Raw genomic sequence first — 23,690 nt, forward strand, 5'->3', positions numbered from 1 at the left:
AAAGGCATAGAGAAAAAGGGAGCATCTAAATAGCTAAGAACATCAAGGAAGAAGAAGAAAGGAATTTCTTGTTTGAGAAGTGATGCTCAAGATTTCTATCTTATTGGCATTTTGTGAGTTTTCATTACTCTCTTTGGCGTAAATGCCGGTCGTCTTCTTGAATGAGGTAATGCATGGTTAAGATATACAAAAGAATATATATAAAAATAAGCAGAGCACCAACTTTATCTATCTACTTCTGCAACGGCGCTCTTTGGGATATTTAGGTTCATTACAAAGGAAGAGAGAGAGAGAGCAATTATGTCGTGGTATACATTTTGTCGGGGTATTGCTCACTGGCGTTTTTTCCTTACTTTTGCAAGCGAGAGATGGCCCGGGGAGGGGAGGAAACACAAATACTTTTACCGCAGATCTCTATTCTAGCATTCAAACAAGAACTTTTTCTTTTTTAGAATTTCCTGTTGACGGCTGCTCTCATGACAACCGACAAATATGACTGTTAAAAAGAAATGGTCCAATAATTTTCTTGTACGTTTCTCTTGGATTTAATTCCTTCGTCAAGCCCGAACCAGGCAGACAATGACATTTAAAAATGAATCAAATAAACATTACTATGATTACGACGACTTTGAAATTCTTATTTGGAAGGATCCGCTCTAACGCTTCTTAATTCTAGGGTCATCGCACTCCCTTTTCAATTACCTCCAAACGCAAATAAACTGCTCTCGGCGTCGTTTCGAAAAGCAGGTGTTGGATAGCAATGAAATATTTCCCAGCCGTGTACACTTACAATCAATCTATGCAACAAAAGCAAAAAGGGAGACTATACACCTGATCATCCTCGCTAACTAAGCTAGAAGCGTGTCATATTTTCACCAGTGCCCAAGTTGGTGCCAACAAGATAGTTTAAGAGCAGATGGGCTGTCAACAGGTGATGAAACTTGCCATATACATTCATGATCTTATCTTCTTGGAGTGAATAACTTTGAAGAGAATTCGGTTCAGTCGAGAATTTGTTGTTGCGGAGACCATCTTAACACTGAGCACGTCTCCCACAAGTTTATCACCTCGAAGTCAAATAGCAAATCATATCTACCGAGTATCGTTAACTCAAGCTCTATTGGCTGAAACGTTGATACCTTAACGAGTTAATTTTCTATTTTACAATTTTTTAAATTCTATAATCTAACAGGAAAGGTGATGAAAAAGTAAAGAATATCTCAACTTGAATATGCCGTTGTAGCAGTCAAACAACGATACACTGCTTGATGCAGAAATAATCATGGTCTCTACAGGATTAAAAATAACAAACATGAAAAAGTCATTTACAATAATAATAATAACAATGAATGTAATATAAGCTTAAGGCAAAAGGCCAAGCACTGGGACCTAAGAGGTAATTCTGCACTGAAACGGAAATTGACAGTAAAAGATTTGAGACTTGTAACAGAAGGAAAACCTGGTAGTTGCACTACAAATCAATTGTTAAGAGAGGGTGAAAAGAAGGATGGAGGAAAAGAATACGAAATGAGGTACAGTAAAAAAAAAAAAAAAAAAAAAAAAAAACGAAAGGGATTGCAGCTAGAGGCCGAAGGCAAGCTGCAAAGAACCTTAAGTAAGGCCTACAGTGCACAACATGAGGTACACTGACGGCACTAACTCCCTATGGGAAATAATAATAATAAACCAATAATAATAGTAATAATTTCAGTTGTCTTAGGTTTATTACCTTTGACGTGTCGACAGCGCACAGGCAGTCACCTAAGAGAGTATACAAGAAAGTGAATTAAGATACGGTTTTACAGGTATTTATAGCAGGCAGGGCGTGTACAATCGGTGGGTAGGTCGGTAAGCCTGCTCTAAATACTTGTAAAACAGTATCTTAATTCACTTTCTTAAATACTTTCTCAAATGACTGCCTGTGCGCTGTCGACACGTCAGAATAATAATAATAATAGTAATAAACTAGCGGCACTAACTCCCAGTGGGAAATAATAATAGTAGTAACACTAAACCTCCCATATTTCCTGACAGGTGGTGACGGGTGTCAAGAGAAGTTTACCGCCTTCTACGAATGGCGGTCTCGGTCTGGACGGCGGTCCGGGGAGTGACCAGACCGTCGCCAGCCAAATGAGCTTGGCGCCCCCTCCGCCCAAATTATCCAGGACTTTGCCACCGCCATTACTTCCAGATCATATCAACGGTAGGTTGACGAGAGAGAGAGAGAGAGAGAGAGAGAGAGAGAGAGAGAGAGAGAGAGAGAGAGACTTTCCATAATCAATTAAAAAATTTCCCACTGGCATCAAGATAGAATTATGTGGATCTGTTTTCATTCCAACTTAAAAGTTTTCCACACACACACACACAAAGAGAGAGAGAGAGAGAGAGAGAGAGAGAGAGAGAGAGAGAGAGAGAGAGAATTAACATTATCATTACTACTTACATTATCCTGGTATTTTAACCTTTAATACCACAAGTCATTTTCATTATATGCATATATATATATATATATACAATATATATATCATATATATATATATATAATATATATATATACAACATATATATATAACATATATATTATATATATATATTATATATATATATATATAGTTTGTGTGTGTGTTATTGTATCCCATATAGTTCAATCTTGCATAGTTTTTTAACTTCCATGTTTTAATTTTCCCAAAACCTTCCTTTCGCAAAGACGGGCGAATAACATCCTCCAAGGGTTCGAGCCTGCAGTTTTCCCATCCATTTTCCCTTCACACCTGGAATACGAAAGAATCATGAGATTGTCCCATCCCATAACAGATAATGTCCATCTTTCTTTTCAACTGGAAGAGAACACTTGTAAATAAATGACTCTCTCCATTGCAGGCGGCAACGTTGATATATGTTCGTGTCCACCTTTCGAATGCAGCTGTGGGCGCGTTTGTGTGGGTGGCATGGGTGGAATTCCACCGTCTCCTGGTACGCCCACGATGCTTCTTTCGCGACCCAACTTCCATCCTCATAGCCATCCACCCATGGATCCTTATTTCCCACACGCCGAGGATCCCTCCCATCACCACGTACTCGCAGACGCCCACAGAAATGTGGGGCCGCCCGGGAGACCGGCATTCCACCCACCTCCACTGAACTGGACGCCTCCATCTTCCCTGCCAGAGAGCTGGGGCATCGTCGCGCCCACGGGGATTCAGAACGGAAGGATTCAACGGAGATGTCTGGACGCCCAACGTTCCTGAAGTGGGCGTTTGGACGGACGTGCAGCTGCCACACCACAACCCGCCCATGGATCCAATGCGATCGCACCTCGCTGCGCAACAGCAGATTCACAATTACAACAACAACAACAACAACAACTTCAGCTGTGACATCAAAATGGACGGCCACGGCGCAGAGGGCGAGACGATCTTCCCCTTCGAGGACGCCTTCCATCCCCACGACATCTTCGCCCTCGACCAGCCCTTCAGGAAGAAGGAAGAGCCGACGCCCACCATTCCAGAGGCTACCGCCCAGAAGTTCTTGCAGTGCATCGATGACATCATTGGGGATTGCTTCCTGGAGGAGGGCGGGGGAGGAGGGGGACCCGGAGAGTCCGGGGGTGGTGGAGGAGGGGGAGAGACGGGCGAGGGAATCAACGCCCCCAACAGCGACACCACCACCAACAACTGTGGAGGTGACAGTGTTGGCGAGACAGACCAAAGATCTCCACCAGCGACCCTCCTGGACCTGGGCAGCGGGGCACTGACGCATCATCCCTATACCCAGGTCATGTCACACCCGCAAACGCCCAACCACACGCAGCAGCAGCAGCAGCAGCAGCAGCATCCTTCCACTCCGAACCTCAGCAGTCATCCTCACACACCCACCTATTCCACCCCCAACCCCGACCCACCGCCCACCATCACCCCAACGATCTCAATCGCAAACTCCGCCGCCATTTTGGAAGACCACCGCCTGCAAGACAACCTGGTGGCGTCTCCAGCGGCCCTGCCTCACCAGCCTCCCCGTCACCATCATCACCATCACCCTCACCATCACCATCCTCCTCCTCCTCATGATGGAGGGAATTCACCGGTTGCTGCGGCTCATTTCGGCGTCGAAGGAGAGGGGACAGGGACATCCTGTCCGAGGTTCGTGTTCCCCTCACCCGCCAGCGATTACAGCAATTACGCCGCCATCGACCCCTCGGCAGCCACTGGCACCTTGCCCAACTATGACATCACCGAAGCTCCAACTAATGGCAGACTGCCTGCTTACGACGTGACGGAAGCATCGACCAATAACACCTTAACTTCTTATGACGTCACGGACGTTTCTACCAATGGAAGCTTGCCGAGCTATGACGTCACCGTGTACACGTCATCGTTCTGCGTATCGCCGAGCCAATCACAGTCGTTCCCGGGTCGCGAGGGGAAGACGGACAATCAACTGCTTCCCTGTCATCCAATGGCGAACTGTGAGACTTCGTCGCCCCTCAGCTGAACAACTCTAGTATTATTCCCTCACTTAGCAACTTAACGGTTCACTGTGTGAACTTTCGTCCATAAATGACAGATGAGTGGCAACAAAAAGAAACAATGATAACGAAATATGACAAATAAACTTTTCCTAATGTACTAATACTGTATCCTCGTGCCTGCTACACTTAAGTGGCCATGTGACATTTTTTGTAGACTTAATTGAAACGACCTTTGTACAAACTCTATTGAAAACATTCCGTTGATGACTGACCAGTAGGATATTTGAGTCTGTATCAGTTTATGTATTATAGATATAAAAAGAAACCTTTACAATGGTTATTGTAGTCTATTCCCAAAACTGTTTTGTTAGAACAATGCACTGTTGACCAGAAACTAACCTTACGAAAGGGGAATGAATTGTTGTACTTAGAAAAGTACTCAAGAATGCTGTTTTGTTATTTTGACGTCAATTTTACTTGATGTGACTGATGAAAACTCTGGAACCCATTAGTTCGGTACACTGAGGACTTAAAACTGGACCATAAGGTTCGGAAACCTGAGAAATGTGCTGATCGTGTCTTGAAGTGCAAAGAAGTGTGAACACTACTCGTTGTGAAAACTGCGCATTAATGGATAACAGAACTGACGGAGTTTACTTCAGGAACAGATACTATAGTGTTGCTGGATGAAAGATATATCTTTATTGCTGCCCCTCTGTTGGTCTCTGTTGAAGACAAGAGGTGAACGTTTTTACAAATGTTTTTATACAGGGTGACCTTTCTCATTTTCTTTTCATTATTTTACGACTGACCTTCTTCGTACTATCGATCTTATCTGCTTTCAATGCTGAACTTTCCTTAGGAGTGACAGTTTCCTCTCTACAGTAAAATATTGTTTTCCTTATATGGGCGATCTTGTTTCACATGAGAATCTCCGTTTTTTACTATAAACTTTTTCTCACTGACCTTTTTCCTTTTACGAGCTACCTTTACAGTTTTGTAGTGACCTTTCCTTCATTTTAGTGATTTTCTTCCTTTTTACTCCCGGCCTCACTTTTTGTATATTGACCTTTTCCCTTAAGCGGCCATTTTGTGTCCATATTAGTAGTGATATTCTAATTTCCTGCAATAACACCCTCCCATTTTAATAGTGACCTTCACCCTCTTTTGGTGGTGACCTTTTCTGCACCCTGTTTTGGAGTTGTGGGCTCAGCCGCACAGGTTGTTTTAGAATTTATGGTTACTGCAATTATTGTCAATATTAGTATTATTTGTCGATCTCCATATTTCTACTCTAATCGTTATGGATTCTTAAGTGTACTTTTAGGACATTGCAACTGCTCATATATATAGATAAATATTATATATATATTACATTGCATATCAGTGAATAGTATTATGATCAACATGCTAGTCATTCAGTTTTCATTTCGTGGCATTTGAGTTGAGCGAACTAGTCAAAAAATATCCAGAAGATTTCGACTTTTTTTTATATTTTTTTCCTTCTCTCTCTTCCAAACAAACAAAAGACTGATGATTTCTGAAAGCAGTCGAAGGCGCTCCGCACTGCCAAGCTGAAAAAGATTCGTCTCTATGTCTTGCTCTTAGCTGCTCTGTGAAATTGTTTTCAATCGCTGATTTAGTGAATATTGCTCTGTACTGATTTTGCGGAAGTTTATTCTGTTGGTTTCATGAAAACAGGCGTCTTCGCAGGTTTAGCGTCAGCTGGCTTAGTTACCGAATTAGATCAAGTTCGTTTCTTACCAGAACCGTCAACACTGGCGTCTTCCATGATTTTCAGAGCCTTGGTTTCCTCAGTCATTTCAAAAACAACACTAAAATATTGACTGCGTTTGTGAAAGTTTTTATTGACTCACTTAGTGACCTTGAAACCTTTTGGCGTTGAGAAAGTGGGTTTCTTTCTTGATCAAATGAAAGCTGGTTTGCATATTTGAATGATTCAGTGGTACTGCTTTACAGAAAGCGACTTCATCTTGTAATGTCTCATTGTATTCATAGCAAACACCGGCACAGCTTCTCGATTCTCATACTTAATGAGCTTATGTTTACTTAAGTAACGGTAAGTGCTAAATGTACTTTTCCATTCCAGTTCTCAATGTTCAGGTAAACAAGTAGTTTCGCATTTTCTGGTCAAATAATAATATATGCCAAAACCCAATCAGAGAAACGCGCGGAAGAAAGGACTTTATCAGAATGAGAAAAAGGTGATTCTCAGTCCGGTTCACTTCATGAGATCGACTAAGTCCACCATCCATCGTGAAGGCAAAATTCGTAAATGCTGACCTCGGCTGTATGAAAAAAGAAATGGTTGTTCTTTAAATTAGATAATTATCTTTCTCGAAAACCTTTGGTACAAATTTACGGCATTTTATTTTCTATATCACTCGATGATTTAATATTGTGCGATAAGGTTATGCCGTCTTGTTTGTAAAAAAAAAAAAATCGTCCAAATCCCCTTAGAGATTTTCAAAATGTGAAACATTACCGTTCTCTCATATTTACAACCAAAATTTTCATGGATAAGTAATGGAATGTCCCCCAAAATGACTGTATTTTGATAACCCCGGAAGGCACAGAACGTGTTCGAGATGACATAAATTTTAGTTTATCACATTTCAGTTATGTTCATTTAACTTGAAATATCAGGAGGCTGTTCTTGGCAAGACCATGTTTATGCTACCTTTTGAAGAAGAAAAAAATCTGTAGTAGATATCCAAATACCTAGACTTTTCTAATCTCCCGTAAGTTATTGGATAATCATTAAAAAAATGGAACCTATTTCGACAAATTCCGCAATAGGCCTTAACCCAAGCATCAACTGAAAATAAGGTTCTCTTCAAGTTAGCAAGGTCTACTGCAGACAATTACAGGCCTAACCTTAACCACATTCCAAAAAAAGAAAAATAATAATCGACAAAATCTTGAATATATTTTCGGAACTGCATAAGAAATTTAGAAATAGTTTTCAGTTTGTAAAATGGCATCAGAGATATTATGTTCAAGCTAGTAAAATTATACATTTATCAAGCATGATATGAGCGGAGGGGAGGAGGGAGACTTAGTATTTGTGTTGTAAATTTGTTTCCTATGAGTTCAAGCGTGAAGTGTTTTTACTGTGTTTACAGACACTTGCAAAATAGCGTGAGCACCTGTTTCTGTCTCATATTGAGGAGAAAAAGTGGAAAAAATTTAGTGGTCCAACTTTTTTTTTCAAATAAATTTTTCTAAATAAAAGCTCTTTTATTACATCATCCTAGATTAAGTCCTGCAGATGACACAATGATTATCCTGTCTTATTCTATTCAAATCTTCAACAGTAATTAACTGGAATAAATACCAAATATTTAAAGAGATCCCGAGTCAATATAGGAAAAGGATGCTCAGGGAAATCAAGTAGAAACAATTAGAAACAATGTGATGGGTGGACGCCCAAACGATAGTCTTTCATTTCAAAAGGCACCTGGCCGCATAAATACGACTACTACTCTCCCAGATAATTTTTTTCTGGTGATTAGAAATTCATTTCTCGATATAATGTGGTTCGAATCCCACAATAAGCTGTAGGTTCCGTTGCTACGTAACCAATTGGTTCCTAGCCACGTAAAAATATCTCATCCTTCGGGCCAGCCCTAAGAGACCTGTTAATCAGCTCAGTGGTCTGGTTAAACTAAAATATACTTAACTTTTCTAACTACTACTACACACACAATCAATACCAAAATTTCGCCGAACTGCGAACTTACAAAAATCAAACAAATAACTATAATGAATAACGGTAAGCACTATGTTAAAAAAACGTAGCCTCTAAGTGAAAACCTACAAAATTATATAAAAGTTATTAAAATGTAAAACTGCTCATCACTGAAGTTGGAAACAGTTCCAAAGCGCTGTAGCCGACGCTCAATAAATCGGCGCAGGTTCGCGCGTGTATATACTAGGTCTCCGAGCGATGCTCTCTCTCTCTCTCTCTCTCTATATATATATATATACTATATATATATATACACATATATAAATAATATATATATATTAAAAAATATATATATATAATATATATATACACAAGCAGATATATATACATACATACATATATATACATATACATATATATACATATATATATCACGAGAGGACGAAATTATTATCAACTAAAAAAATTTCCCTTTCGGTTAACATATATGAAAATATATCAATTCCGAATTAGAGCGAATTGGATAAAAAAGGATATATGTAGTTTATTGCGCATATATATTAATACATACATACATACATACATACATACATACATATATATATATATATATATATGTATGTATGTATGTATGTATGTATGTATAACCACAACAATAAAAGAAAGAAAAAGGGATAAATATATAGGGAAATATAAAAACCATGAAAAAAGACTCGCAAGAGTCCTCAACACGAAAACCATTTGCGATAGAAATGAACTTCCTGAAGTTTAAACATTCCAGCTACAAGATAGGGAAAGCCATTCCAAAGACTGTTATGATGAACTGCGCAGTTAATACAGCATGAGGCATCCCACAATCTGGGAAGCGTCGAATGCAAAGGATTGTGCCATTGATCTCGAATAAGAGACTTAGGAGAATTCAAGATAAGTTCAAAAGAAAACATAATTCTCGGGATGAACAGTTATCCAAAAAATATTGAAAGGTTTTTTCTGTATTCAAATTACTTGTACAGTTGCAGATATATTGCTCAAAAGTGATTTTGCAATCATAAATGGCATTTAGAATCCTAAATGAGTGGCATGTAGTTGAGGAAATACTGAAAATGACAAAATCTCGCTGGAAGGAGATGCAATGTGACAAGATCTCGGTGGAAGGGAACGCAATGTGAAATTGAGACACACTATCAAGTACTGGGACCCATAGGATATTTCAGCGATATGATGAAGAACTTGGCGGAAGGGTGGGTGGACTGAAATGCAATATACTTAAGTTACATTCATACTTGAGTTTTCTTAGGGTTTAACTTTTCCCCCCATAAACTGCATTTTACCTCAACCTCTGCTATATCAAGGGACGAGACCAATGCAAATACTTAGCATCATCTGCTTAAATAACACGATTGTTTATAAGGTCATACCACACATCATGCGTGTATAACATAAATAGTAATAAACCAATAAAACTACTTAGAGAAACACTAGAGATTACATTCCAGTAGTTACCGCAGTGCCCATCCACAACCACTATACAATCCACAATACAAGATTCAATATTAATACCAAGTAAGGTGGCCAATGGTGTCATGAAAATTTCTCCGCTGCAAACTTACTGTATCTCAAAGATGAACTCACCTTTATATGAAACATAACGAAGGACCGCCAAGGCATAAAGCCAGCAACTTCCTCACATAAATTTGACATACGCGTGATCTATGACGTATAGTAATTGAGCTGTAGTGTATCAGCAGATGTATTCTTCTGCAGTTTGCCTCAAAATGCGATGCCAAGAAACTTACTTTATCCCTTCGCAAGCTGGAGGGTACGTATTTCTTTCGTATGTTAGAAGGAATGTATCCATTTCACAAAACTTACCTAACACTGTACAAGAAAGGTAACATCACAGAGTTATACGTTGGGAATTTCATATTCATTTCAATTACTGGAAGGAAGTGCCATTTCATCACCTACAAGAGTATCCCTTCGTATGTTTAGATACATATACTCCTTCTTAATTTGGATGTAGTAGGAGTAGAATACAAAACTTAGGCAGAAGACCAAGAGCTTGGACCTATGTGGTCATTCAGCATTGAAAGGAAAATTGAGAGTAAAAGGTAAGAGAAGTTTAACAGGAGGAAAACCTCCCAGCTGCACTATGAAACAATTGTTAGCAGAGGGTGGAAAGTAAGATGAAAGAAAGACTATGAAAGGAGGAACAGTAAAAGGAATAAGGGGGTTGCAGTTAGGGGCAGAAAGGACGCTGCAAAGACCCTTAAGTACTGCAAGGGGCATATCCCCGTTCATATACAGGATGAAATGAATCCTTTCATCTGTCAGAATAAATATAACAATCTCATACCACGAAAGAAATATATCCCATTCATGTGTTGAAAAAGATAATGCATTCCCTTCATATGAACAAATGAGGAACATATTAGACTTTGAGATACACAAAGGAACAATTATCCCTCTCTATGTCGGACTGCATGTATCTCCATGCATAAGTGAAAGAAAAACATCTTTTTAAATGCTGGAAAGGACACAACCCTACGCATCCAGCAAGGAGTGTACCCACTTTCCAAGTAGTAACAGGAACATATCACTTTACATGCTTGAATGAACGCATCCCCTCCAAAACACATTCCTTAATGTTGGACAGAAAGAACTGTTTTTAAGCATCAAAAGGCTTCAATCCTGTCAGGTGTTGGATGGCACTGTATCCCAATCATATGTGCGATGGAATGTATACCTTTCAAATCCTAGAAGGAATCTATCCATTCAATGCTGGGTAGGAAATGTTAAAAGGAACAGACCTCCTTCGTGTGTTGGAAGAAACTATCAACTTCATATGTATGACGGAATAATTCCCTTTATGTGTATAGACGAAATATAATCCCTTCATTAGCTGAAATAAGAAAATCCACTTTATGTTGGGAGGAATATATTCCCCTTACTTACTTTACACAAGGACTATAACTCCCTTCAAATTTCCGGAGACTAATGTTGGAAGGAATGAATTGTATTCTTCACACGATGGAAAACATATAATTCGGATATGTTAGAATGACTCTAACAAATCATATGCTGGAAGGATTGTATGCCTCCACATAAGGAGAGGAAAGTACCCATTCATATGTAAGATGGAACGTGTTAATTTCAAGCATAGGAGGGGAAATGTCCCCATCATATCCTAAATGTTCACAATCCTGACAGAAGCTGAAAAGATCAAATCCCTTCATGTATTGTAAGGAATATAATCCGTTCATACAAAGCAGTATGTTCCTTTCCCTGGGCGGATGGAACATGTCTTCATTGCATGCTGGAAGAACCATGTCCTTCCTTATGTTAGAAGAAGCATACGCAGTTCATGTGCTTGGAGGAAATTATTTTTCTATTCAGTGTGTGGGAAGGCATTTACTGCTTCCATTTACTGAGAAAAAGCATATTGCCTTAGAATGTCTGAACGAAAAAAGATGCTTTTATTTGCCAGGAGAAATGTGTCCTCTGCACATGCTGGGAGGAATGTGTTTTTCATATAAAAGGAGTGAAAGTAACTCCTTCAATTCATCCTCTTCTTACTTCTTCACTCATTAGAGGTAACATGAATTCCTGTGTTTGAAGTGACGTATCGCGGTCACATTTACCGAGTTCAGATGCGAGAAGATATAACACCTTTATAAGGTGGAAGGCAAAAACCCTGCTTTAATAGAAGTTTCTCAGCAAATACTGGAGGGAAAAAATCTTATAGACTAATCCATTCACATTAAATCCCGAGTAGAATGTAATCCCCTCATCTACTGAAAAAAAAAAAAATCCCTAAAAGTGCAGTAGGGCATTCCTTCCGAACTTTTCAATGAATGATTTCTTAAATTAGCTGTAAGGTTTTCGTGGGATGTTTGTTCAAACCATTTGATATCGTTATTATGACGGGAATCATACCATACGGTTAGTATTGCTCTTTATCGTAATCTTTAATCATTGCTAAATTATTATTATTATTATAATAATACTATTTATTATTATTATTATTATATGCACACACATTACATTCTCAAGAATAGCAATCGCCCAGAGAACCGAAAGCTCATTAGTGAACTTGGTTGATATATCGAATGAATGAAGTTGATTTAACAAAATTATAAGAATTAACGTGGACAATCTGCAGCTAATGTCAGGAAAACCTCTCTCTCTCTCTCTCTCATTACAACCGTAAACGTCAAAAGACGTGCGTAACTTGAACACACTCTTAAAAGAAAAGGATATCACTGTCATAAATATGCCCCTCTCCATTTTATATCTAAAGGAAATAATTTAGCCAGTAGGTTCAAGACAATTAACTACATGGTTTAGATTTTAAGTTTCCAAACATCAGCAGTAATTTTCACATTTGCCTTTGACCTCCAATAAAAAAAAAAAAAAAAACGTTTTCTCTATTGAAAAACTTACAAGGAAAACAAAACCCCCAATCAGTAACACACTCCAAAATAGGATTCAAATTTTGAAATTGTCGTATGAAAAAGATCGGTGGTACTTTGGCGGTTATCTAAGCGTCCTAGGGGCTAGTACTAAACAGCGTATGGTAAATGTAAAGTACACGGCCGCATGAAGATATCTTTTATTAATACAATTTGTCGACAACAAAATAGAAATTGGTGTAAATAATACTTGGATCACGGAGGGGATAGTACTAAACAAGGCGTCTTAAGGACTTTCAGCCATGTTTAGTACTACCCCCTCTGAGTAGGTGACGTGTTCATGGCAAGCCAGAGTAGCACCAAAAGATCTAAGATAAAGTGAAAGTTCTTTAAGAGAACACTTAAGTTAATTAAATACCTTACTTGGGGAGTTGAATGTGGCTGATGAATGTCCAAGGCGCAATGATGACTGCCAAAAGCCTTCGGTCTCTTTGCTCTCTGGTTCAACTGCTGACGTAAACAACGACAAACCAATTAATAATGACAAAACATGGTCTTTCCAGTTGACGTTCTTTAGCACCTATTCCTATCGATCCTCTAAATTCTGGCATTTACACTACTTGAAATTAATGTGGAAAACTTAAGTGTCTTTCCGATGAATATGTGAAAATTTATTTCCAGAGTTCTTGATAAAATAAGTAACAGTCACCAAAGCAGGTTATCAATACCAAGTTTCTTACTATAAAAGAAAATTTCATAGTTCTTGGAAGAAAATCACATGAAACATGATTCTATTCTTTACCAAAGTACAATTCTTTTTATTAGTTTAAACCAAGAATCAAGTTTACTGTTTAGAAGTAAGAACTTGAATGTGAAGCGTAAGACTCCCATATTTGGAAAAAATACGGTTCTCTTCAAAGTCTCCTGTACGTCTGCATAAACATAAAGCTTTCTGCATGGTTACATTAAGAGACATCTGCAGTGGACAAGTAATTGGTGAAGTCAGTCAGGTATGAAGCAGAACTAGCAAAAACTAGACTTCATTGATTTGTCACTCTGAACTAAAGGTCCTACTGCGATTCATCCCAGTAACACTGTATTCAGTTAATTCTGTTTCTTTTTTTTTTAATACATGATGTTACCTTTGAACCCTGATCTCTCATTTTTCCACAATCTGTCAACACCTCTTAAATGATTCCAAAAAACTTGGATATGTTGGTCAAGACTTCCCACACCTACCAAGATGATATCAACACCGAATTCTTATTATTCGTCTCTCTACCTTCATTATTGCTACATCACGGCTTATAAATACTTAAGAAAAACTGAAAATAGGATAGTGGAAAGTAAAAACCATATAGCAGATTAAGTAAAAATCTTATAACAAATTGTGAAAATAGAACTGACACAATGAATTCAAGACATATGCACTTAACGACTTAGATATTTGTGAATCACGGTGCAAAAGGAATGGGAAAAAGAGACACTGGATGGGAGTAATGTGCATATTTATTCTGAAAGAACAAATGAAACTGATAGAGGAGTAGGTAAGATCTGAACACCCAATGCTTGAAAGTACCGCTTGACTGCTAAAACAGTAGGCAGTAGACTACCATTACCAAGTCAAATCAGTGTAATGTGAGTATTATGGTATGCTAGGCACAAAAAAGGAGTTCTCCAAAGAATTATAGATAATGAATTTTATACTGGAACGCAAAATATTAAAAATGAATTATATAAAAAACAGGTAAGAGAACAGTTATTGGCAACATGAGTGTCAAAGTTGGTAGGAACTACGAGGGTTTGGAGGATGAAAGAGCAATTGGCTGTTTTTGGGCTGCAAATAATCTGGTACTTCGAGTAATATTTCGAACAAAAGGGTATCCACAAATACACTTAGACATCTCCAGATGACGGTCACAGAAATAACTAGATTATACAGCCATCAACCAAGAGCAAAAAAAAATCAAGAATGTTATGGCCAACGTGTTATTGCTAAACCAAAGCTGAAATTAAGAGCCAAAGAAAAAAGTAAAAAATAAGCCGAAAAATCCTTCGGCGCAATCTTGTTTTCTGAACATCGTATAATGCTGTTTGAAACTCTCAGCCACGCCCTGGTTGTGGCCTGTGTTATTCTGGTACCAATAGTGGTACCAGACGCACGATCATGGCTAACTTTAACTTAAAATAAAAATCACTGAGGCTAGAGGGCTGCAATTTGGTATGTTTGATGATTGGAGAATGGATGATCAGCCTAGCAATTTGCAGCCCTCTGGCCTCATTAGTTTTTGAGATCTGAGGACGAACAGAAAAACTGCGGAGAGACAGACAAACAAATAGCCATGTTAATAGTTTCCTTTCACAGAAAATTAAGAATTTGATCGAGTGTCTAGGTTTGATACAGTAACAAGTTCCTTGGCGATGAACATCACCAGGCTTTTGCAGCTGAATGTCTAAACAGATCTGCAGTTCTAAAAAACATATCAGAAGAGGAGCAGACAATCAATTCTTTGGATGTCACGTGATACCTAAAATACCATGGAGGCAAATGCATATTTCAGGGAGATCAAGAATGCAAATTGAAAAAGCTAAGTCCTCAGTGTAAATATAAAGTTAAACAAAGGTCAAGAAATATAAAGGTAAACAAAGGTCAAGAAAAAAAAATTGTGAAAACGGGGTACTGATATTGACAAAGCCATGTGCTAGGGCAACACAGAATTATTATTAATGATACATCCACTGATGATTATGAAGAGAACAAGGACGGATGGGACCATAATATCTAAAGAAGAAATACAATGTTGGGCAGAACATTTTTCAGAGGCCACGAAAAAGAAATATGAGGGGAATGATTTGACTGATATACCAGAATCTGCTGCATTTAGGACTGAATTCACAGTTTTGAGGTGGAATGAATACTGAATAAAGAAAATTAGATGGAAAACACCAGGTTATCATTTTAGAAAAACTGGAATGACACTTCCTGTACTAATTAAAATGTTTTGCAGAAGACTCAATGGAAAAAACAAGGCCTAATGATTGATAGTTAAGTCATAACAAAAGTACAAAAAAATTGTTGACCTGACGAATACTGTAACCACAGGGGCACCGAGACCTGCCCCAGAAACAGACTCTGGGGTAAATAACACTAAGCAAATAAACGAAGCGAAAACAAATACACGTATTACTCCTTTGGAATAAACTGTGTGTGTGTAACGATATATATATATATACGTTATGTTATGTTAATTGTAATAAGATTATTCCGTATGTTATACATGCCTAGTGCAATCTGCATTGCTACACAGACATGAACCATGGGTGTGACATGAAACTAAGGCTAAAAGATTTTGTCGATTTGAAAATAAAGCATTAAGAAGGATATTAGGAGGATATTAAGAGTCAGATAGCAGAACAGAGTTAGAAATTAAAACCAATTAAAAATTACGAAAATTCCATATGTAGACGAGACAATGGTGAAAGTGAGATGGAGGTGGCTTGGACGTATCCTTCGCAAACCCCTTGGGAAACAATGCCTGGTGGTGTTAGCCGAGTTCCTACAGGCACCAGAAAATCTGGATGAGATGAGAACGATGAGAAAGGAGGTGGGAGAGAGTAAAGACAGTCGTGGAATTTATGAAGAGCCCATTTATCTCCCATAGTGTTGGAGGTAGTGACAATAGCAAGATGTCAGTAGCATTCAAACATCATGGCTTCTTCAACTTGGCAATATTGATATAAACAATGGTTTCCTTCTCAATAGCGGCAACTATAATTTAGGTCACAACTGGAAGGCATCCTGCTTACAAGAGATCAGTAAGCGACATTTGAATAGGAAACTCCATTAGGTGAGAATGTGCCTCTAGAACTGGCGCACAGTACTTATCTCACACAGCACTGGCATTCACATTCTAGTAAACATTATATTTTCTCAATGCCCAGCACCGCACAGTTGTGTATTATACTATTGTAATAACCCATTTGTCTCTCTTTCACAAATGCTTATTCTATTTTGAAGCTTAGAGAGGGGAACAATGTAATAATATTTGATATTAAAATAAAAGTACTGGGATGCATGTAGTACACAATGTAACCATCCGAGTGCTTACTCCTACTCATGAAGTGCTACAAGTATGATGTCCACAGTGGGTTGGCTACCACCACCATCAAGGATGCTGACTATATAAATCCACTTACTAATGAGTTTGCAAGATATTTGGTGAATGACAAGGTTTATGGGAAACTGTGCAGGGAGGATGTGAATAGTGAAATATAATGAGGTTGATCGGAAGGGAGAATTAATTGAAATTAACTAAGTTGCCACCACAAGTCATGTAACAAGAAATATGATAGGTAAGGTACCTATGGTTGATGCCCTTGATGCATAAAGAACACGTGGTGGACTGAGAAATGCCAAGAGAACACATCAAGAAGGGGAATTGTATCAAGGTTGTACTTAAAAAGGAAAAAAATAAGAAACCATACAAGAATCTGGAGATAAAGGACATAAGCAGACAACAGAGTTGTGTTCTCAAGTAAAATTATATCTTTCACTATTGTGGTAATGCCATGTCCTACATAAGTAAGCAATCACCTCTGACAGCCATCATCATGTATTTTCCAAGGTCCACAATATATACATACATACATACATACATACTATATATATATATATATATATATATCTATATAGATATATATATATATATATATATAATGTATGTATGTATATATTATGGACCTTGGAAAATACATGATGATGGCTGTCAGAGGTGATTGCTTACTTATGTAGGACATGGCATTACCACAATATGATATATATATATATATATATATATATATATTATATATATATATATATATATATATATATATATATATATATATATATATATATATATATATGTGTGTGTGTGTGTGTGTGTGTGTGTGTAAATGGATGTGTGTATCCCAGCACAACTCTGAAATGCATTGAGCAATTTCAATCAAATTTGATATACATATGACTTACTATCTAGAAAAGAATACTGTGGGGGGTAAGACATCACTGGCACCAAAGGAGGTGGGGGAGGGAAGGGATGGCATGTAAGAAATAATCTATAGTTTTCGAGGTCACTGAGATGAATAGTGACATCAGATGCCCTTGAAGTCCAAGAATGGGCGATGAGAAGGGGTGAAGTATAAAATGTTGAAAATGCTGGGCAATGTAACTGAAGTAATTATCTTAACAGGAGAGAGAGAGAGAGAGAGAGAGAGAGAGAGAGAGAGAGAGAGAGAGAGAGAGAGAGAGAGAGAGTTTATCAGTTGTCATTCAGTTTTCCTGGGAAGTGCCGGGTTGGTCAGCTAGGGTTAACATAGTGAATGTCAAACTGCTTCCAAATCGCTGACCACTGTTTGATGCCTTGTTCATCCACTGAAGTATAGCAACTCATCATCCAACATATAGCTCATCAGTCAATGTTCCTCAATCAAATTTACCATTACTATCACCACACTAATAGTGCATCCATCTAGATTTTCTCTCTCAGACCATTAGTCTCCAACTACATCTCTATGGTTACCCATATGGCTACAGTTGTTTCACATGAAATCAACAAAAACAGTTGCAAGTTATTAGCTGAGAGGATCCACGGTACCTGCCAAACAATTGTTTAAATATGGCATATGAATGGTGCAATTTCTAGCATCTTAAAGATCTGTCACCAAAATTGCCATAAAGCATCTAATACTGGTAAAAAGAATGTTGAAGCAAACTTTTTTTCTCATTTTTTCCTCTTTCCCAGGTATACTAATAAAAATTAGTCTTTGGATATTATGTATGATGACCTATCTAGCACCTTTCCAAACATCTTTCCACAATGCATCCTCCATTCCCACTAACTCCTAGATATTGTACCTACCAACAGTGCCACCTCTTTCTTTGGCTCCTGCCTTTGCATTTAAGTCATCTAGCCAGTTTATGTATTAGTGTTACATTATTAAACTATCTTCAAGATATACTGACACACATAAGTATACATATGTGAGTTCTAAATACATTGATATGATAAAATACATAATCCTGAGGGCTCCTGGGGCTGTTCACAACAGGTTAAAGTCATTTATAGAAGCGGCAGAAACCAGAACAGAAAAATGTTACTCCCTCCTAACTCAAGATCTCGAATGTTATAAATGTATTGAGATGTGCAGAACAATCAAACAACCAGCATACAATAACACTAATGGACAGCAAATAACATGTGGGCAAAATAAACACAGAAGGAAATGTATTTACAACAAAATCTGCAGCTACTTGGAGCAGGTTCAGCAAGTGTCAAAATTCAAACTATTGTTAATGAGCGAAATGCTCCCAATAGTTACTCCCAACCCTTTAGGAGAAGTGGGTAACACAGCTAGTGTTTGGTTCATCAGTCGTCTCTTAATCTCTTAAAAGGGAAGAAGGGAGGGATCTCCATGATGGAAGGTAAGTGCTACAAAATTGATTTCATCATAAAAATCATTATTTTTGAGGTGAAAATTACCCTCCACCATCAACTGACTCTAACAATGTGACTGGAGGAAGGCCAGAGATTTCCCTACAACCAAATTATCAGATATTAAAAATATCCTAATCGCTGCTTACCTGATGCCTATGACCCCATGGTAAGTTCTTGTCAGAGAGGATCTTCATCAGGCGAGGTCCACTAATGCAAGGAGGTGGAACGTGAACCATGAATGGCAAGTTTGGCCTCTGTGCCTCAGGTCTGCAGAGTTGATGGTAGTTAAAACCAAAACTAAACATGATCCCTAAAGAGTTACCACCTACCTAACTGAGTTGCTGTGGCATCTAACACTCAAAAGAAAACCACCATTTTTTTTCCTGGAAAAGGTGGTTCTAGATCAGCTCTGGATAGTTTTCTCCATTGAAGAGTAATTGCTCTGTAACACAAGACATTATTTACTCGCACAATCCTGCAGTCAAAACAAAGTAGAGTATGATATTACCATGTAAGAACTGCCATACATAGTGGCTTCCTCATTTACCCACGATGAGGTTGATAGTGAAAACCTATACAGTACCTACGTATTTGTAACACAAAAGGGGAAGACTAGTAGAAATCTTCCCTGCTGTAACTATAGGCAGTCCCTGCTGGATAAAGACAACTCTCAAGTAGTTAGAACTTGGAAGATGTACACCTCCATTGTGCAGCCAAAGCTTAACAGTCTAAAGAATTGCTAATGAAAACTAGTCGATGTAGTTGTTAGGACATTGTGCACTTTCACCAATAAAAGGGGACAATCCTCTGGAGACTCTGCATGGTGTGCTTTCAGGATTAAGGAATAATAAAGAAAACCATGGTATCTTAAGACCTGGAAACCTAAGGATTCTTAACAGTGCAAAATAGGTTATAAATCCATATAGCCCTGGCAGGGCATCAACAAACTCCTTTTCCAGGAGTCAGGGTCTCTAAAGCTGAGATAGAGAAAACTCCTGAAAGAGCCATAGTCTTGAAATCATCTTAGCATGAAAGGATGCATTAACAGATAATACTGCTCCAGTAAATGAACATCCTACTAACGAACAAATCACATGTAACCTACTTACTCTTTTGGTCAAAGCCACTGCCCCAGTGGTGTTCTCTGAAAGAGCCTTGAGAGAAGCCTCTCTCCAGAGTAGAGAGGAGGCCCACTAAGGAGTCTGGAGCCAAAGGCTAAGTTCCAAAAAATCAGCTTGGCACAATTAATAGGAATCCAACTGAAAAACATGAACAGTTTTGCTCAAGTCAGTATGGCTTATAGCCTAGACTAGATGTAGGAAACAAACAATCCTTTGTCATTCCTTAAGAAGTGCAGGCCTTTAAAGATTGTTAACATAGGAATGCAGACAGGGACTGCCTCTGGACTTTCATCATAATCTATACAGCTCCAGCTATACATACTGAACAAGAAATTAATATACTTTTTTGTCATAGGGAAAAAGTCTCTAGATGACCGATAAAAGTTTCTGGGGCTCAGGAGCTAAATGAGTTCCATGTTGTTAGTTGAAGCATTTCAATACTTCTGGAAGGTTTTTCCCTTCCCTGCCTAACGAAGCAGATTACTATGGAAGTAATATCTAGGAATTTTACTGAAATGTGGAAGGACTGGGAACTAGTGCACACTCTGCCCCCAAAACCTGACTAGAAACATGAGTTCCTGGAGTCCTCAATCCTAGAGTTATCCATTCAACAGCGGAAACATAGGGAAGGCATACACGAATTGGTATGTCCAATCCTGAATCCCAAAGTCTACTGCCCAGGTTTGAGGGCCCAGAATTCTATAGGGAAAAATTAAATGTGGGAAAGTACCTGTTGCTTGTAACTCAACGTGGTCACCAAACATACAGTCAACCATTAAACAACTGAAGCATAAGTACAATATTCCTCTTCACTGTCCAGTTACTGAAGTTCTGATGATGGCTCCCAAAGTTCCTAATTTATGGCCCTTTTAATATTAGCTACTGAAGGTATGCCCACAGAGACAGAAATTACTTAACGCTTAATGGACAGGTACCATCACATGAGTGGAGATAACAGGTTTTGAGTGACTGACAGATTCACTCGTGGCGAGCATCAATATTAAGCACCATACGATTTGGCTAGATCAAGCGGCAGAGTTTCCATTACTTCATTGGACTTTAGCCAAATGGCTGTCTTATGAGGGGGGATGTCATGCTCCTCTTTCTTCCATGACGTCTTTTTATTTATTTGCTCATAAATACGTACATCCAGGGATTGCTGTTGGTTGTAGTTCTTATCGTTTTTGATAGTATGCCAGCTATAATTGTAATTTTGCAAATAAAAGTGCAAAGGAATATAAAAAAAAACATGATAAAAGAAGAAATATTAGAAAAACATGTACTTATGCCTAAAAAAATCTCGTAAATATTTTACAACAAATATGTATACTCAGAATTTGTTACCGATTATAATTTTACAAAATAAATTAGAAAAAACATGTATAACTTGGTCGAATTTACGAATGTCTTGTAAAAGAGGTCACACAAGGGGTTGTAAATAGTCATTTTCACCTTCTTGTTCAAAGCAGGTTGAATTTTTAAATTTTTTTCATACACCATATGCATTTGAATATCTCCCCCCTTCCATTGATGCATTTTTTTTTCTAAAATTGACCGTCCTCAAAGTTTGCCTGATATGGGATGCTGCATATGTTTTCTTTAGCCCAGCTCTTAAGGGTTAAATCTCTTCTGGCTAGCCAAAAACTCCTTGCAGTTAATGAGAAGCCTCATTTCTACTTGTGACCCCACCTTGAAACGACTGGTTCCCGACAACCACAAACCCTTCCTTATCTGAGGCAACTGCATACAGTGAGAGGTCTGTGTTCAGGAATTCTAGGGTCTTCCCTGTGAGAAGCAATACTACAGACAACAACCAATGAAGGAAAAGAATCCTTTCCAGGTTCTACACTGCAACTCAAGGACTGGCCAAGTCTCTCTCCATGCTAATGCAATTGAAGAGATAACATCCAAAGTCAAGTGCCCAGAACCAGGGTTGGGGTAAATTAATTTTTATCAATCACATCAATTCTAATTCAACGAAAATTGTGAATTTACCACATCCAATTCCAAATCATTTTAAGAAATAAATGTTCCATTACAATTCAATTCAAATCATGAGGGTTTCAATTCTAATTCAGTTACAATTCATTATATGATTGATATTTCATATGAGGGGCAAAACTTAAATTTTACTCATCTCGGGTAAGCTACTCACATCTATATCAAGTATCACAAAAAATTCTACAACTTTGTGGTACACATAAAGATCACATTTTCAATTAAAAAAAAATTTGCCTTTCAAAATTTTGCCTTAAAACAATGTTACCCTATATTATAGGCCTATCTTATCAACTCCAAACTGTCTGTGGTAAAAAAAAATGCTACAAAATCTCATTATAAAACTTTATATTAAACCTAAAATTTATATTTCTTATGACCAAAAAGTTGGCAACTTGTATTAAACAAAATTCATTTTTTTCATAAACAAAAACATTGACAAGTATAATCATTCCTGTCAGTTTGCCTGAATGAGATGGTGTGTAACAGGTCCAGATTATGATCATATGAATATGGTTGCCAAACACCACAGTAGCTGACAGAATAGGGCAAGTTAGTCAGGACTCTGCAATGCGTGTACAGGACCAGTATGAGTATGACTCAGTACGGTATGGGTATGACTCTGAACAGAAGAGTTGGAAAACTCAAACAGTTTTGATAATAGCCTATAATTTGTATATGTATATGTTCTATTCTTTACAGCCTAATTCCTGTCAGTTTACCTGAATGAAATGGTGTGTAACAGGTTCAGCTTATGAATATATGAATATGGTTGCCAAACACCATAATAGCTGACAGGATAGGGCAAGTAAGGCAGGACAAGACTTGATCTGCACTGTGGGTACAGGACTGGTACGGGTATGACTCGAAACAGTAAGAGTTGGAAAACTTGAACATTTTTATAATTGCCCATAATTCATAAATTATGTTCTTTTCTTTATAGTCTAATTCTATCTCTATAAAGATATATCTATTCATAAAATGTCATGTCCAAGAATGTGAGGTTTACTTCCTGTTATTTAGCCATAATGAGATGGTGTGTAAAGGTCCAGCTTATAACATACAAGATTTGTTATACATATAAGGGTGTATCAATCAATTCATATCAATTCGCAGCATTTTAGCATCAATTCATATCAATTTACTGCATTTGGTTGTAAAATTAAGAGGAGTAAATGTGTCTTCACACATCATCCTCTACCATCACGCCTGCTACTGACAAAGGACCCAAAGTTAAGCAATTGTTGTAAGCAGTTTCAATATATTTTAGGCAGTGCATTGCAAACACAGACTTAATATCCAGTAAGTTATTTGCAGTATGCCAACCAGAGACAAGTTATGTTTAAAGGCTAAAGAGTTAGATACTGCTCTAACCTCATGAGCCCTGACTCTCAAGTTAGTGTAGAGATCTTCTCCCAGTCACAAATGTGCCTTTTATAGTTGATGATGATACCCCTTCTCTGATCCAAGATATAGGAAAAACCTGATATCTGCATTATAGTT

General features: G+C 38.0%; 2 protein-coding genes across 2 annotated transcripts in view; one reads left to right on the forward strand and one right to left on the reverse strand.

The window, feature by feature from the left end:
• The window catches only part of LOC135221176 (rootletin-like), a 364,024-nt gene that overhangs the window by 14,090 nt on the left and 326,244 nt on the right, over positions 1-23,690 (reverse strand). The window contains exon 19 of the mRNA XM_064259000.1: positions 13,016-13,099. Within this exon, the coding sequence (XP_064115070.1) occupies positions 13,016-13,099 (84 nt within the window). The remainder of the gene's footprint in view (positions 1-13,015; positions 13,100-23,690) is intronic.
• Positions 3,160-7,692, forward strand: LOC135220550 (RNA-binding protein 33-like). The gene has a single exon (XM_064257742.1). The coding sequence runs from the start codon at positions 3,295-3,297 to the stop codon at positions 4,489-4,491; it is 1,197 nt and encodes a 398-aa protein (XP_064113812.1). The 5' UTR covers positions 3,160-3,294; the 3' UTR covers positions 4,492-7,692.

Source organism: Macrobrachium nipponense, chromosome 2 (assembly GCF_015104395.2).
Source record: "Macrobrachium nipponense isolate FS-2020 chromosome 2, ASM1510439v2, whole genome shotgun sequence".
In the NCBI taxonomy this organism is placed as follows: domain Eukaryota; kingdom Metazoa; phylum Arthropoda; class Malacostraca; order Decapoda; family Palaemonidae; genus Macrobrachium; species Macrobrachium nipponense.